This window comes from Drosophila novamexicana, unplaced genomic scaffold, assembly GCF_003285875.2.
Source record: "Drosophila novamexicana strain 15010-1031.04,08,12 unplaced genomic scaffold, DnovRS2.1 tig00000308-arrow-arrow-pilon, whole genome shotgun sequence".
In the NCBI taxonomy this organism is placed as follows: domain Eukaryota; kingdom Metazoa; phylum Arthropoda; class Insecta; order Diptera; family Drosophilidae; genus Drosophila; species Drosophila novamexicana.
In genome coordinates, this window is record NW_020824799.1 from 1,299,083 (window position 1) to 1,316,094 (window position 17,012).

At 40.8% G+C, this 17,012-nt stretch overlaps 4 protein-coding genes and 2 non-coding genes across 6 annotated transcripts; 4 read left to right on the forward strand and 2 right to left on the reverse strand.

Moving 5' to 3' along the window:
- The first annotated feature begins 1,901 nt into the window (after positions 1-1,901).
- On the forward strand, positions 1,902-3,226 carry LOC115759436 (secernin-3). The gene is made up of 3 exons (XM_030700351.1): positions 1,902-2,169; positions 2,228-2,415; positions 2,473-3,226. The coding sequence occupies exons 1-3, from the start codon at positions 2,011-2,013 to the stop codon at positions 3,200-3,202; spliced, it is 1,077 nt and encodes a 358-aa protein (XP_030556211.1). The 5' UTR covers positions 1,902-2,010; the 3' UTR covers positions 3,203-3,226.
- Positions 3,227-3,679: 453 nt separating this feature from the next.
- On the reverse strand, positions 3,680-4,828 carry LOC115759437 (ELMO domain-containing protein 2). The gene is made up of 2 exons (XM_030700352.1): positions 4,459-4,828; positions 3,680-4,398 (listed from the first exon to the last, which is right to left on the reverse strand). The coding sequence occupies exons 1-2, from the start codon at positions 4,748-4,750 to the stop codon at positions 3,698-3,700; spliced, it is 993 nt and encodes a 330-aa protein (XP_030556212.1). The 5' UTR covers positions 4,751-4,828; the 3' UTR covers positions 3,680-3,697.
- A 180-nt stretch (positions 4,829-5,008) lies between these two features.
- On the forward strand, positions 5,009-7,247 carry LOC115759438. Its single transcript, XM_030700353.1, has 4 exons — positions 5,009-5,532; positions 5,800-5,852; positions 6,246-6,434; positions 6,496-7,247. Exons 1-4 carry the CDS (start codon positions 5,490-5,492, stop codon positions 6,964-6,966), a joined length of 756 nt encoding a protein of 251 aa, XP_030556213.1. The 5' UTR covers positions 5,009-5,489; the 3' UTR covers positions 6,967-7,247.
- On the forward strand, positions 6,069-6,140 carry Trnag-ucc. The gene has a single exon. It is a non-coding gene; the product is annotated as a tRNA-Gly (tRNA).
- Trnag-ucc lies at positions 7,027-7,098 on the reverse strand. Its single transcript has one exon. It is a non-coding gene; the product is annotated as a tRNA-Gly (tRNA).
- Positions 7,248-9,908: 2,661 nt separating the features above from the next.
- Positions 9,909-16,468, forward strand: LOC115759513 (pancreas transcription factor 1 subunit alpha). Its single transcript, XM_030700457.1, has 5 exons — positions 9,909-10,110; positions 11,338-11,803; positions 11,878-12,043; positions 12,556-12,700; positions 16,003-16,468. The coding sequence occupies exons 2-5, from the start codon at positions 11,613-11,615 to the stop codon at positions 16,284-16,286; spliced, it is 786 nt and encodes a 261-aa protein (XP_030556317.1). The 5' UTR covers positions 9,909-10,110; positions 11,338-11,612; the 3' UTR covers positions 16,287-16,468.
- Positions 16,469-17,012: the final 544 nt, after the last annotated feature.

Sequence of the window (17,012 nt, forward strand, 5' to 3'; positions counted from 1 at the left end):
ATTATGTTTAATTAGCACAAATATTATGCGCATGCATATGTGGGTCGCATCTGCCGAGATTTTGTAGCTACTGCAGCAGCAGCGACAACAACAACAACAACAACGACGGCACAAGCATAATACCGACAGCCGCCGAGTGCCAGCCATGCTGGCTTTCATTCATGCTCAGTCTGTGTGTGTGCTTATGTATGCGGGTGTCTCGTTGTACCGTTATTGGGTCAACGCGTTGCCAACTGCCGAAAAGGTAGCGGCACCGATGCGCGTGTTGCCAACTGCTACGGGACCAACATTTATACGGTAAGTGTAAATAAAAGATCTGAACACATATACACACTGATACACACACACACACACATACACAGACGGATAAAACGAGGCCGTCCCGCACGCAGCTTTTGTAATGTTTACAATATGACGTTGGAGCAGGGGTAGCGGCAGAGCAATGCACTTTCGACGAGAACGCCTACACGCAGACAGATACACACAAAGATTAGATGTATATAATGGTGTATATACATAAATATGAACGTATGTGTGTGTATATAACGCGAAATGCCGCATAAGGGGGCGCATTGGGGGAGGAATGTAACGGCACTTTATGTGTATATATTTTATATGTACATATGTATGTATTTTCATCACTTGAAGCAAGATGCTCTGAAGGGGCTGGGCTGGGCTGCGCCGGAGTAGGAGTTGGAGCAGGCAGCGATTGCGAGGGTGGTTTGTGTTCCGCTTTCACACTTAAAGCATGCCACACAATTGAATTTCAACCAGTTTTCCACAAAAATGTGTATACCCAAAGCTTCAAATTATTGATTTTCTGCAATTACATTAAAATTAACTAGACATGGGCACTTTAAAACGTCATCACATTCACTGGCAGGGTGAAAATTAAACCCAAGACAAAAACAACAACAAGATCAGCAACAGAAAAAAAAACAACGAAAACTAGTTTCAGTCCAAAAACAACATGAAAATGCGCGCGGTCAAAGTGGTCAAGCAACGCGAAGCGGCACACGCACGCACACACACACACACACACACACACACACACACGTACGCATACACAAATAAGCTAAGCCAAGAGGCATAAAAGAAATATCTGTTTAGGGAGCGGTAGCAGGCCCACCGTCAGCGTTTAAGCAAGAAATTCTTTCGATACGCGTTTGTTGTTTTCGTGAGCGTACTATATATATTCTTATTGGAAAACCGGACACAATGTGAATATTGATTTTCTTTACCAGGCACTTTATTTGTCCAATTTGCGAACTCGTTCGAAGGCTTTTCTTCTTGATTTTGCGTTCAATTTTGAAGTTGCCAAGGATTTACCTAGTTTTTCTTTAGCCGCAAAAGCCGGACGGTGACGATTCAGCCGCCCACGAGTTACAGAGCACGCAAGTAAAATAATCAACACACAAAAAAGGCGCTGAACATCCACCAGCAGCAGCAACAAAAACAACAACAACAACAACAACAGTATGCACGAGTATTTACCTTGTAACTTGTTTGTTGTTGTTTCGCTCGCACTGCAACCCAACTCGATGTTACGCCCGAATGAGACAACAACACCTGCACACTGACTGCTGTATACAAATGCAATTCTTTGACGACGTTTCAAACTGCGACACTTTTACTAGATAAACCGCTTTTAATAACACTTTCTAGCTTCCCGAAGCTACATTAAAACATTATAAATTATAGCGTTTTCAGTCGACTTGCAACTTTTACAACGTTTTTAGACCACTGCGACCGTGACTCGCAATGGTAATATTGCAAGAACAAGAAAATCAATCGATGAATTACAGCAGTCGATATATGAAATATCGTTTGCAGCGCAGTCAGCGCAATTTTGCGCTCGCAGCCAACTTCAAGCAAAATCAGCTGTCAACTAACAGAATTCTGTTGACACCAATTAGCATCAACAGACTGTGTTGCAACAGCTGTTGCGAAAAATCAATTTTGCAAATCCGCCTGTGTCTGTGCACGTATTTTATTTAAACTATAAGAAAAATGTCCTCCAATGCCGACTGCTTTGTTGTGCTACCCGTTAACTGTGCATCTGACTCTCTAATTTTCGGTCGCAATGCCGAGGACGCAGACGCCGTAGGCGGCTTAGGCGTGTCAACGGAAGTCTGCTACTATGATGTCAGCGACGTTCTGGAGGGGAAGGTAAGCCAACAGCCAGACATACCTTAATGACTCATAGTGAACACTTGCCACATGTCAGACTGATGGCGGCGCTGCTTTAGAGCCGTCGGCCGATGCTCTGCGCGTTATATTGCAAAAACCGAAGCCGGCCCTTTGGGGCGGCGACTTTGGTGCTAACGAACGAGGCGTGGTCGTCAGCTTGACATGGAGTGATGGGGAACAGCAGGCGGCAGACAGCGACAGCTTGCTGGGCACGGACATTGTGCGGTAAGTTAAATTACCTATATATAAGCAAGTATATTTTAATTAACATGTCCTTTACAGCATCACGCTGGCCGAGTCCAACGAGGCGGAGGCGGCCGTTGACCGTATTGGGGCTTTGGTAGCCAAGCACAGCAATGACAGTGCCAAGCTGAACTTTATAGTGTGTGATCCCACGGCTGCCTGGATATTAAGCAGCGCCGGCAAAGTCTGGGCCGCCGAGAAGCTGCAGGCCAGCTGCCTGCGTGTGCCCAGCGGCGGACTAACCGTAACCACAACCATTGACAAGTCCAGCGAGGGCTTGGATACGGCCGCTAACTTTGCGGCTGCTCATGATGCGGAGGCGCAGGCGCCTGAAGTCGATTGGTGCGGCCCGAAACCCGACGGTGATGGCAGTTACACGCAGCAGAATATGTTCGAGACGCTGCGCGTGGCGAGCGGTGCTGGGTCTCGAGCGGCAAACGTTTCAATGCTCAGCAGCAAGGGCAGCTCAATTTCGTGCCACTGGTTTACTGGCACGCCAAATGCCGCCGAGTCAGTGTTCAAGCCGTTTGTATTTGCGCCCAAGCCGCGTATATCGCCGCTGACCCAGGTGCAGGCTGACGCAGAGCAGACGCTGCTGCATAGTCTGCATGCCAATCGTAAACCGGCTGCATTGGAGCATTTGAGGAGCTTGGAGCGCTCCTGTGTCGATGAATTGAACAACTACTTTTCGCTCCAGGATCATGCCAGCGATGAGCTGGACGAGCTGCTCAAGGATTGCGTTGAGGCCGAGGTCAAGTTCTATCGCTAGACCAAACAAAAGGCGCATCGCATCACGTTATTATGATATATTGATAATCAACTAGCTTGCGACCAGGACGATGCTCCAATTCGATTCGACTTGTGCATTCCACATATACATATAAGTACATCATTAAATTGATAGGATACTCGAAAGATTAGCTCACTGCGAACTATTTAGGAATTTGTCTCGTTTATTTTATAATTTTCTATGTTAGTTTTGTGCAATTATTTATATGTTTATGCTTTTGCGTGATATTTAATTATTTTTATAGAATTTATTGTCTCCTATGTGCAATCATGATCTTCATTTCTAAGTATTATGCGTCCTTTTAGTTTGCAGTTTGCATTTAGCAGCTAATTAACGATTTAAATACTTGCATACTTGCATATATACATATTAAATATACAAACATACATAATATAGCTCTCAAATAAACGCATAAAAAGCTGCATTTATACAAATATCTATGGAATTTTAATTACAACCGTGCAATGTGGGCAATTAGACGGACTCCACGACCAGATTCGTTTTGAAAATTGTGTTCTCATTGTGCAGCGCTTCCAGTTTGGTTATCTCGAAGGCCTGATATACCTCTCGGAAGTCCATTATGTTGCGCGGCGAGCTGTCCATCCAGAAGCGATCGAATTCAAAGAACAGGTAGCAATACAATTTATGGAAATCCTCGAGCGTGCTGAAGTTCTGCTTATGCAGCGCCACCTGATTGTAAAAGTGTGTCTTGGCCGCGCCCGTGCGCAGCAAGTTGAATGCTAGGGCGGTGAGATTGATGCCAACAATGGCATAGGTATAGCCCACAGTGGGATGCATCGAGTGCAGCAGCACATGCTTGGCGGCGTCATTGTAGGCGCTCGCAAAGTACAAGAGATTTTCTAGGCCCAACATGCCCATGCCACGAAAGTCCGTTTTCGGATCGTCCCCCTGGAAGCCGATGTCCTGCCACTGCTTGGATATGCGACCTGTCAGCGGCGTCTCGGGCATCAGTAGCTGCCACAGCTGCAATAGCTTCTGCTCGTGCTCCAGGTTCTCCGAGTCATATGGCTCGGCACGCAGCTGCTCCACCTGATGCATTAGACGTTTATAGCCCCAAATGGTGGTAACGCAATTGCCAAAAAGCCTGCCGAAATCCGGATGCACAGTACTCTTGATTCGTTTTACATGCGAAACAACTTTAACGGCGCGTGGAGCTGCAAAGCCAACTTCTATTGTCGAATACACAGATTTAATTTAATTTAACGCTGACTCACCAAAGTAAAGCAACTCTCTATCGCTAGCATAGGGCGCCGCCTCGTCAAGTTCTCGTAACATGGTCTTTATTTCTGGCTGATTCGACTGTAAAAGGGAGCGTTCGATTTGGCGGCATCTCGGCGTGCCCGCTTTTGCTCCGTAGCATATTCGCTGGAGCTCGGAGAGGCGGGTAAACACATGTAGGAACCACTTAATAAACGGCCGTATATAGCTAAATATAAACGGTAGAATTTTGTCCAGTATAAACATTTTGCGATATAAAAATGTTCGTGCAAATCGAATGTTTAGCATTTGTTTAGCGCAGCGTTGCCATGGCGTTGCGTTTGTTATTCACAAGAAAAAATATGGACAGCGTGGCCAGAGGTTACGTGGTGTAAATGCGCGTATATAGAACTTTTATTTAACAGCTGATTGCAGCAATAACAATAGAATAACAGCGAAACTCTTTTTTTCTTGTAAGATCTGCGGCAGTGTTGTTAAGGTGTGTAAAGGTTTGCTCAGCTGTTTCATTCAAAATATACATATTTAGCAATCCAACTATGTAAAAACACAAATCAGCTGATCGAGAATTTATAAATTGATATTATCAAATAAACTGAAGTCACATTTTTTTTGTTTTATTTTTTTTTTGCAATAGGCTCTGTAATGCCCGCAAAGTAAGTTTTAATCCTTTTTGTGAGTTACCAAACTTGTTATGGACTTCATTTTTTTCTTTAAAAATCCGAGCTTATTTATATACGAACTATGTACATATATATATATTTTTATTACTAAAAGATAATAAAAAACGTCGACCTTCCTTAAAATGGAACCTTATTCAGTCTTAAACTTGCGCTTCATTAAAACAAAAGCCAGATGATAGAACTTAATAGCATAGTCCCAAAATGATAAGCCCACTTTGCTAGCATAGTGTAAAAAAAACCGGTGCTAGCTCTCCGTTAGAGTTATCAAATTCTTTATAGCTTAGTTACAATCGAACTTTAGAAGGCACTCGTTGTTTCTATTCCATTCAGTGAGATAAGCGTCAGTAATGCGAGCCCAGAACGGCAAACTTTGGTCAACTTTGCACGAAGGTGCGTGTAGTTAATGTGTTTTCAAAATAAGCCTGTGTTTATATAATATTTTCAATAGCTTGCTGTATATCTAATTATCAAATGTGATTAGTTCCATTAACATTCATGTTATATGTAGGACTTCTGTTAAGGTTGTCGGTAGCAAGTTGATATTGTTTAACGCACATGAAAGCTTTTTATTATGCTTTAAACACATACAAATATGTAAAATAATAATGAACCCTAACATATTTTAAATATTTGGTCTTGTTCTTTCTAACGTCTCAGGCAAGTATGAAGTCTGCAGTCTGGCTAGGGCGGATTTGGAGGAAGCGCTTAATGTATGTATAAAATAAAAGTATATCACAAATAATAAACTGTATATTTGCATATACATGCCCAAATTCATCTACATGAATACATAATTAGTTATGTCAAAAATGTAGACGAGAAATACAAATATGTTCGCGCATTTTATTAAAGCTTAAAATTAGCAATGCCGCATGATGTGCTGAAAGCATGATACAAAAGCGATTTGGAGCGCCGAGAGCTCCGTGGCGTCGGTGGTGTAATGGTTAGCATAGTTGCCTTCCAAGCAGTTGACCCGGGTTCGATTCCCGGCCGACGCATGTCACTTTTTGCCTTTTCTTTATTTTATTTGTTTTTTATTTTATTTATTTTTTAATATTCAGTTAAAAAATATTTGAATATATTCTAATTTTACCATATTGTAGGTGTTGGACGACTCGTTCTTTATCAATGAATCAGTTTGCATCGCCTGTGAAATAAACTTGCCTCAAAATGCGCAGGCGCGTCAAGAGTTGCGGGAGCTATGCCGTATCACCGCACAGGATGGAGTTTCCTTAATTATGAGACACGTGGAGAGTTGTCGGATTGTTGCCGTTTCCTTTAACAAGTTGCAGGCAAGTAGCATATGGGTCAACAATTATATCTAGCCTATCTAAACTTGTATTTAAATTCTAGTTCGCTCCTCCGCCTGGCGAGGATAATTTCTTTGTTAAGTTCTACAATGAGCAAGTGAAAAGTCCTCAGGCTAAGTGTCTGATGGATTATATGATTACGATGGACTCAAAGGTCGACGTGTGCGCCGTGTACAGCCTGGATTGCGTATGTGAGCTTATGTTTTTGGCCACTCTGCCGGACTTTCGGCGCCTGGGACTTGGTCGCGCTCTTGTTGAATCCACCGTTCAACTCACTCGTGAACTTGGCCAGGGTCGTGGCTTACAGGATGTGGCAAAGGAATTGCAGGATAAACGTCCTGCGGCGGTCACTGCACTCTGGACCTCCGTATACACCCAAAAAATTGGCAATGCTGTGGGTTTTACAGTGCTGAACACAGTACCTTTCAATGAGTTTGAATTAAATGGCAAACGCTTTGATGAGCGTATTGGACCAGAGCATGAATTTAGTCAACAAGTTATGTACAAATTTTAAGAACAACAAATTGTCTCAAAAATATAAAGAAAAGAACGGTTGCAGCAAAAAATTTCGATGTGCGTCGGCCGGGAATCGAACCCGGGTCAACTGCTTGGAAGGCAACTATGCTAACCATTACACCACCGACGCCACGGATAAAGATATTCACTTTTGAGTACTTAAGCGACGTACGTTTAACAGGGATGGTTTACATTTTGCATATTATTTTATTTTTAAAACTTATTCCATGTTAAATAGCACAATGAGTTAACAGTATTTGCTCTTTCGCTAATTTTATGAATGCGTGCTTCTTTTTTTTTTATTTAAATTAAATTTGAGTGCAAAAATGCAAGATTTTTGTGTTCGTTTATTCGTTCTGAACATTTTTATCGTTTATGTGGCTTTCAAAAAGGTACCCACTGCCAACTGCATTGCTATGAATCGTTTCTACTTATCCCAACCCTTTATAAGGTCCATTGTTGATTTCAATTTTTGCACTTTACATAAGCACTTTGAAAAAAATAAAGTAAAACTTTTCAAATGAGATTAAAATGTACACACATTGCGTTACCCAGTGTGCTCGCCCAGGCATGCACTCAAGAGGATTTCGCCAGCCTTAATGCTCAGTGTCAACACTGTGGATGGACGTGGACAGGGATCAAGGCATCAGTGTGATAAGCATTTCGGAGCGCCCCGACCCGGATTGCTTGTCTACCTCAACAATACATTTGGGTTTTTAATTAGAATTCGAATAAAAAACGAATTGAAAATCGTTGTGCCAAATGACAATGCGTTGAGGTCGGGACAACCCCCTTCGCCGGCAATTGCGTGTAATGATATAGGGTCCGGGGCATTGGCATTGGCATTAGATAGGGTAAGTCGGCATAGAGGCGGTTACGCTTGATTGTGCTATATGACGTGTACATAATTCGCAGCTTGATATTAACTAGAGTGCGGCAGCACTTAATTTACCGGAGCTTTAATTACATAGCACAAGTTAGGGAAAACTTTGCAGGTGCTGGACAATATGGAATTTTTAAAATTAATAATTATAATTCGAGCTAGTTGGCAATATATTAATGTGAATTTTGATATCATATATATGTCTGTATACCTAAGTTACTCTCTGCAGCAATAAGACGTATCGCTTAATTTAGTTTTAGGACTGAGTTAAAATTTATTATGATAACAGAGATATATCTTTAAAAGCTGATCCGAACTAGAATAATTATAGTACGATTTGTATTTTTGAGTGTATACATTTCGTGAGAAAACGGATACTAAAACATGGCTAGAGTGGTTCGTCCTTTGACTCTGTACTCCCTTTTCTATGGAGTTTATACCATCTAGCTTAAGCTGAGATTGTTTTAAGAACAAATTGGGCATCATTTAAACTATATTAGCTTTATTCCAAGACAAAAATTAAGATCATTTGGGCATTAAGCTCAATTGGACTGAAAAATAGAACAAATTAAAATTCAATTTAATTTTTTTCACTAAAAAGTTGTGCATGATAATAAGATCTTTATACTTGAATCAAGTAAAACCGGCATGAGCATACTTTCAAAGCCAGGATTTTATTTTATTTAAGTACAAAATTCTTTACAAATAACCGAGATTTAAGGCCAGTTTTCAATAGGTTTCAATTTGTCTTAGGAAAATATGATATAACATTTAGCCTAAATAATATTTTCGGGACTTTGATCTATGCGTGAGGACAACAAATATGTGTGTGTTTGATATGAGAGTCTTCATTTAGGTCGGACCAACGTCGTCTGGGCCCTGCGTTCTAGCTGTTATCCTCAATCGGTTGCCACTAGGCAACAACTTGATAAAATTGAAAACTAATTTGTTTATACAGCTGCACAAAACGAGCAGCGCTGGCAATGAAAACAACGAACCAACAACGCCGAGATGGCGGAGGCAAAACAATTTGTTTATCATGGGTAGCCTTAGTGAGGTCGCCGTCAACGATGATTTGGCTGTCGGCAGGAGCAGGAGCAGGGGCAGGGGCAGGGGCAGCAACAGACACGGGAAAAAAGGACAACAAACAAGCTGGTTTGGGCTCGCAGGAAAGGCGCATCGCAAGCAGCCAGGTTGAGGGGTGAATAGAGCTCTTGGTACTCGGATCTCGCATATTTTGACACCCCTGTCTGGGTTGTTTGATATGCGCGCCGTAAGATATGCAGCAGATATATTTGTGCAACAGACGCCTTTTTAATGGAGTTGTTTCGCCCGAATGCTAGACAATGCAAATATTTGCATTTGTATTCGGCGCTTTGCTAATGCTTAAAAATTATGCTGGTTGACAAATTCTTTTTTATTTATTTTTTTTCTGAGTCTCTGTTTGGCTGCCACACTTCATTAATTAGACTTAGACGCTGCTCGAGAAAATCATCGAATCATCCGGCAGCAAACAAATTGCAGGCAGCTGCTCTGTATCCTATCTTAACCCTGTACTCTTGCCTGCCGCCCACTATTTCACTCCCAATCAAGCCGTACACTTGTCCTGCGCATTCCATTCTTAAGCATATATGTATACCGTGGCACTTGAATGCCATTTGGACAATAATTCCGCTTAAACAGATAAACGTGCCCGGAATCAATGAACAATTTAATGTGTCTACCATGTGAATACAGTGCATCTCTCCCCCTGGCCAACAACAGCAACAACAACGCGAAAGAACCCAAACTTAATAAGCTTATAACACCCCAAATGCAACCCTGGCGAGTCCAAAGTTTCGACTGCCTCACGCTGATTGGCCAGCAGCACGGACTCCGCCCATTTGGCCACACTTTTTGCTTTGATATGGCACCGCCATTGATATGATAGACGACGTTCTACGGTGTGAGTTTATACGGAATAGCAACCCCTCGCTCAGCTCTTATCGAACGTGTCCTGCTCCTGGTCCGGGAACTGGCATTCGTTTTGTAGCTGTCGGCGCGTTCGCTACCAAATCGCGCTTCAATGTTGCAATTCGCGTTAGAAATATTTTAAACATTTCGCATTGACATTGTCTATTGGCGTAGTATTAGACGGACTATGAGTGTTAAAGAGTGCGGAAGCATCTGATGTATAAATTATTTATGTGCAATTTGAAAGTATTTTGATTGTGGTGTATTTTAAGCTTAGAGGATATTGGATACAATCCGATGAACAAGGTAAAAGATGTTACCTGGTACCGTCGCTACTTTATAGTTGAAAGAATTACTTTTAGATTCTTGTTTTAAAATACAATAATAATAATAACAATAAAAATCGAATTTCGAATTTCCATTAACAAACTTCTTAAATGAGCTTAAGTTACGTCTATTTATATTAAGTTATATCAACATTAAAACATAAATGAATTATAAATAAAATTCAAATTAATATTATATTATATTCTAACTTGGAAGTTTGATTTATGATATGTTTATATGGTTTACCTATGTCTATAACTAACCCATAAATACAATGATATTTTCATGCAATTCAAGCCTCGATCAATTGTTTTATGCTACCTTCATGATGTCAAATAATTTTATCAAAAATGTTTATTTAAAAACCAAAGAGTCCCTTCTGCCATAACTTATATGTGGACAGATCGTTTTCCACGCTTTATTTAACTGCATGCTGCAAACAGAAGGATTTTGGGCTAATATTCAGATATTCATTTATGCATGAATATTTTTTTTTTGGAAAGGCTTATAAAGTGTTACATTTCGCGGCGTAACAATATTAATCCTTGCACGAGTGAAAAACGGAGAACTTTTTAATTGAGCTAGTTTAAATATGGGTTAATTTGATCAAGAATAACTTAAGATTACATTTTAAGTGATAACCCTTCAAGTTTGTTGTTTGTATTCGAAAATATGCCTTATATGAAAATCGATTTTCATAGATTTTGGTAATATGGAAAGAGTTAACGATTATTTTAAACAAACTTGATCTATTCATTCATATATCAGTTGGACAGCTCATCATCTCAGCTGTTGGTGATGATCGAGAATATGTTTGGGATCGGAGATGCCTCTGTCTGCTATATAATTGCAAAACAAAACAGGGTATAAAAGTCAATTTGGTTTAGAATATTGAGATTTTCTTCTGTGGAAATTTTAAACACTTACAATTAAATACGGTTTCTTTAGGAACTACGCATTTACTGTTCTATAATCCTTTCATTTTCAATAAGTTTTATATAACAAACTTTACTAATCCCATATGCATTTCAAAGGGTGTGTGATATCTAACCAAGCCGATGCTCTATCTTATCTTATCTGGAGTATTTGTATGTTAAACATGTTTATTATCTATTTAACAACTGAACAGGCACTTACCACATCGACATGAATTTATATGATTACTCAGAAAAAATCTATAAAAATGATGTTGTTTATCATTTTCAGATTGTTCAACTACTGCTAAAAATCAAGAGTCAAAATCAACGGCACGCGCCGCACTTGTTCCACGCAGGAGACGATCGAATCGAGTCGTAAGGTTCCTCCGTCCGGCACGTGCTGGGCACGCGTCGCCAATCAGATTTATATCCGGAGGCGTTTTGTTTGGCGTTATGCACTTGTCGGACAATTAGCTGACATTAAATTGAATAGGACAAAAGAAAAGAGACAGAGAGAGAGAGATAGAGAGAGGGAAAGGGAGACAGAGAATTGCACTTTGTAAAATGTTTTCCATGGACAATTTCGACTTGGAGGCCACCATGGCTCGGCACTTCTTCGAGGGATCGCAGGCGACCAACGCCTCGAACTCCAGCTCCGAGTACTACTTCGGGGACGAGCACAGCTCGGAGAGCGACGACGATGACGATGCGTACAGCAGCGGCTTCAACAGTGACCAGGAGAACAACGAGAAGACGTAAGTCCATCTCGACCGGCTTACTCGAGCTCAGGTGCTCCGATAATAATCGATTCCAGCTACTCTCTGTCTAGCCGTCGCAGTCATAAGCCACGCCGCTTGAAGTGCGCCTCGCAGATGGCCCAGCAGCGGCAGGCGGCGAATCTTCGGGAGCGACGACGAATGCAGAGCATCAATGAGGCATTCGAGGGTCTGCGTACCCATATACCAACATTGCCCTACGAGAAACGCCTCAGCAAGGTAAGAAATACCTAAACACGTTTTCTCAATTAGAAACTATTTGTAGGGATTAATCAAAGTTCATATCTTATGGTTAATGTTTATTAGTTGAAAGTCGCTAAATGGGATAACAATTGTTTCCACCTATTTTCCGGGCTTAGTAGCGAATGCTTAATTCGATCGGGATAATATGGAAATTTGCATACATAATCTTAGGCACAAAAGCTCTTGTGAACAATTCATCGAGAGTAATTTGAATCAATTTATTTTAGTTAATACATAGGTAGTCTTTTTTTAATAGAGATGGCCGGATTTTAAGAGCTCAACACGATCACGCAACTAACTCTTTCAATCACGCACGGGAAAAATTACCCAGACACGGTCCAGTCCAGTCCACCGCAGTTCAACATGGTCGAGAATAGCGAAGTTATAATTTATTCGATTTCAAAATTGAAGACAGTTGTGTTTTATTGGAAGATTAGAAGATACCTTCAGGATCTCTTAAATCTCATAAAATTTTGCAACGATTTCAGGTCGATACGCTAAAGCTGGCTATTAGTTATATAACCTTTCTGAGCGAAATGGTCAAGAAGGACAAGAACGGCAATGAAGCTGGCCTCAGCTTGCAGCGCAACTACCAAAAGGAGCCGCCCAAGAAAATCATTCTCAAGGATCGCAGTAAGTTGTCAATCATCCATCAATCATCAATGTGAGGTGGGCGGTCAGCGGGTGCTGCTGGACACCAGGTCTACATTTAATGATATAATTCAGCCGGACTGTTAGTTGCATATTTAAAGTCCATTGGTGCGGTTTGTTCCCATTTGGATTGGGAATGAGGGTTGCTCGGGTCTGAGCTGAGTTCCATCTGTGGGCAACCGAGCGCGGCTGCTGCGTCTGCCTAAGTGTAACTAATTAGAATTTTCACACTTCTAGCCCGCTTCGCTTTGCGGGCTTTGCGTGACTGCCAGTCAAGCAAATTGTTTTGCTCATTGCCGTCGCATCGATCATGAAACACGGCTGTACACGGGCCTGGCTCTGGCACGGATGCGGCTGCGACTGCGAATGCGTACACGAAAGGTTTTCATTAGCCTAACGGGAGGGGGATGCCACAACGGATTAAGGGTTTCCGTGCGCCAGCTCATAAAAGTAGCTTTAGTTACGGTTTTTTGGTTAATAATTTTTCTATTCAATATGTATGACACTGCAGTACCCTCGACTTCTCGTCGAGAGAATCCTGATCGAGCCAATGCATCTGCATAACTAATAGCCAACCACTTGGTCTGCCAAAGGGTGCTATGCATATATATAGTAATAGGGTGCGATTTCTCCGTCTGATTTTGAATGATTTGCTCAATTTTTAAGTTTTTTTTAACTATTTTTTTTTTTCTAATTTCAACTTATGTGTGTCACAACAGAAATTTATACTGGTTAAACTTGGGTTAGAAGCTTGTTTGGTTGGAATTTATAGCAAAGTGCTTTGCACTTAGCTGAAAATTTACAGCTCTGGGCCTATGGGAATTTTAAAAATATCTTTATTAGGAGTTTTATTTGTAGACAAATTTATTTGCATTTCAATAGGAACTAACATTTTTATACCCTGAACCCATTAAAAATGGGTATAAGGGTATATTGTATTTGTGCAAAATCCAAATGTATGTAACAGGCAGAAGGAAGCATCTCCGACCCCATAAAGTATATATATTCTTGATCAGCACCAAAAGCCGAGTCGATCTAGCCATGTCCGTCTGTCTGTCCGTTTGTCCGTCCGTCCGTCCGTCTGCCCGTCTGTCTGTCTGTCCGTCTGTCCGTCTGTCCGTCCGTCTATAAGAGCTAGAGACTTGAAATTTTAGATGTAGGCTCGACCGAGTTTGTTTCCGATAATCGATAACTCCGTTTCCAAGCAATCGATAAAAATCGATATCGATATCCTGTTTTTTTTGGCAATTTTGGTAAATAATAAGAGCTAGAGTCACCAAACTTGACATATAGCTTCTAAAATAGAATATATATATGCATTTGATGTTGGAAGAAGAGAATTCCCTAGTCGGTTCCCTAGTCGGGAGCTCCCGACTAGAACCTTTTACTTGTTATAGATCAAGTTGTATACATTTTCTTAATAATCATTAAATAGATCAGAAAATATTGTAAGATTTGTTTTTAGGTTTCGCCTTAGAAAAAAATTCCATATAATCTTGACAAAAAGTAGAGAGAATTTAATGAAAAAGTAGACAACAACATCAACTGCAGTCGATCAGTAGGTATACGATAGATGTGTTTGGTTCTTATTGATGATTTTGGTTTACGCACTTAAGTTTCTCTAAACAAAGAAATGAGAGAGATTTGACGGATATAAAAAGCCTAGTTTTTAAAGGAAAGATTAAAAATGGAAAATATCTTTTCATACAAACAGATTTTCTAATAGATATATACCTAATGGGTTCGGGGATATTTATATTTAACACATTTCCTTACAAAAGTATAATATAAACGGCAAAGATATAAAAACAAATTGAGAAGGATTATAGAGTTTACACTATTTTCGCGATTACAAAAAAAAAAAAAATCTCAAACTAAGATTATCTACTTGCTAAATGTTTACAAATATAAGATCCAATACTAGAAAGAGAAGATTTTTGAACAGATAATAGATTAAAATAGTTAATTAACCCAGTGTAATCATAATCAATATCTGCATCAATCAAAATTCTACAATTAGTAAAAGAAAACAGATGAAACATTTGGATTACACTTGAATATAATTCAGATAGGGAAACTGACTATGTATATAATATTATGGGAATCAGACACATGAGCTAAACTCAAGAATAGAAAGATCAAGATATATATATGGATGCTTGCCGTGATTATAATATTTAACGAAATCCCCAATATAAAAAGAAATCATCAGTGAAGCAGAATTAAGTAGAAAATTTGTCATTTATTTAGTTGCAAGGTGTAGTAGAGGACTGAGGCCTATACCAAATCCCTGATAAAGCATTATTTAAAGAACATGCGACATGCCGACGTACAATTTGTTATGATAAAATCCAACATGACAGACACCTTGCCCAAGTTCCAACTACAGCTCCTACTCCCATCCCCACACATAACAATCGACATGAGGAACAACAAAGCACAATCGACATAATCATATCGTGAGAAATTCGTCACAGTCCAGCAGATGTCTGCTGTCGCCATCGCAGAACAATTCATGGGTCCTGTTAAAGGGCAACCGAGGCCAAAGAGACCGGAGACCTGGTGGTGGGGGCCGGGAGAGTGCGGGGCATGTGATACGGCAAAAGCGTTTTCATGCTTAACGGGCATTAAAAATGTTGAGCAAAAACAAGAATGAACAAAAAAAAAAATGAAAGAAGAAAAACAAAAGCGAAATAGATAAAAATCGCAAGCCCCCAAACGAGCATTGGGGGGAAGGGGGGCAACAGAACGCCCATTGGTTTCTGGAATCGGTAGGATACGGCTGCAGGGCACGCGCCTGGCATATGTTCACACCAACATCCAAGATGACGGGGTGGAGTGGGAAGAGTGTGAAGCTGGGTGGTAACCGGATGGGGTGGCATGTCGCATATTTGAGCAACACCCGCATGAGGCACTCGAAAACTGTGTGCGCTACAAATTACCAAGCTTGGATTGTGATTGGAATGGGATGCTATACTGCGTGCAAGCTGATTGGACGCGGCAGTAGATGCGGGGGTAGGAAGGATTTGTGTTTGTTCAAGGCAAATGGTGGGTCGCACAGCGGGCGGCCAGCTGCAACAACAGCAGCCGGGGCAGACAAATAGCAGGAATCATGCGAGGAGTGTGAACCCTTTCCCTTTGCTTGTTTACGCTGTGGCCGCTGATGTGCTTGTAATGTGCCCGCTAATGGCATTTGCTCAGTTTTTGGCAACAATTTTAATTGACGGGGCGGCACTTGACTTGCTCAAATTGTTATAGAATCTCATTTGAACTCTTTGTTACAGCCGGCGGCATGTCGCATTCCTTATCGTGGTATCGCAAGGGCGATCGCTATCCGGGCAGCAAGCTTTACGCACGCACCTGGACACCAGACGATCCCAATGGAGCAGCCAACCAACATCCAGCTCAGCCGTTGTATGCCAACAATACCGCAAAGGGCAGCATCAGCTCGAATTCTAGTCAAAATCACAACAGCAATCAGAGCAGCGAGGACTTCAATATCAGTGGAGCAGATATAAGCGATGCCGGTGCCGCAGCGAGCATCTTTGGCAGCGGAGGTGGTCTTTAAAAGAATATTACGACAATTTGCAGTGCAACTCCTCTCAACTAGTCACGTATGCTAGTCTACGACATTTAGTGTCGCCTTTAACATATATTTACTATATACATATATTCCAATTTTAAAATATATTAAAAAAACATGTTCTGTGGTATTTAATTGCTATAAGTTTGCTTATATCTAAATGTTATACTATACTTAGTGGCTTAGTTTAAAGTTAAATAAATTCGAGTATTTAAATGAAACGTGTACAGTTATTTTAAAGAAATACCAAAGATGATGCAAGGAAATACCAAATGAAAAAATACCATACCCAAGTTGAACCTTTAATTTTTGGCCATTTGCAGTTCAAGCGAATGGGGCAAAAGGTGCAATTTACAACTAAATAACGTACTTATCAGCACAACATATTGAACACCTGGTGTCAGCCCCTGTTGCCGATATCATAAAAAATAAAACCAAACAGACAGAACCCAAGCACAAAGCACAAGTGCAGTTTTTGGGGGTGGGTGCTCGGCTCGGGTTCGGGAGTGCAACTAGAAAATTATTTCCGGTCTTCCGACATGCACACGCAGGGCAGAGACTACAACAAATTTGATAAAAAGACAAGAGAATGGGCATTTATTATTATTTTTAAGCGTTATAGTTTTGCTGCAAGCGTAGCATTTAAAAAATCATTATGATTGTCATGTTCAGGCTGGGAGAACCGTTAGATGGACAGCTGTCGTTTCTTTC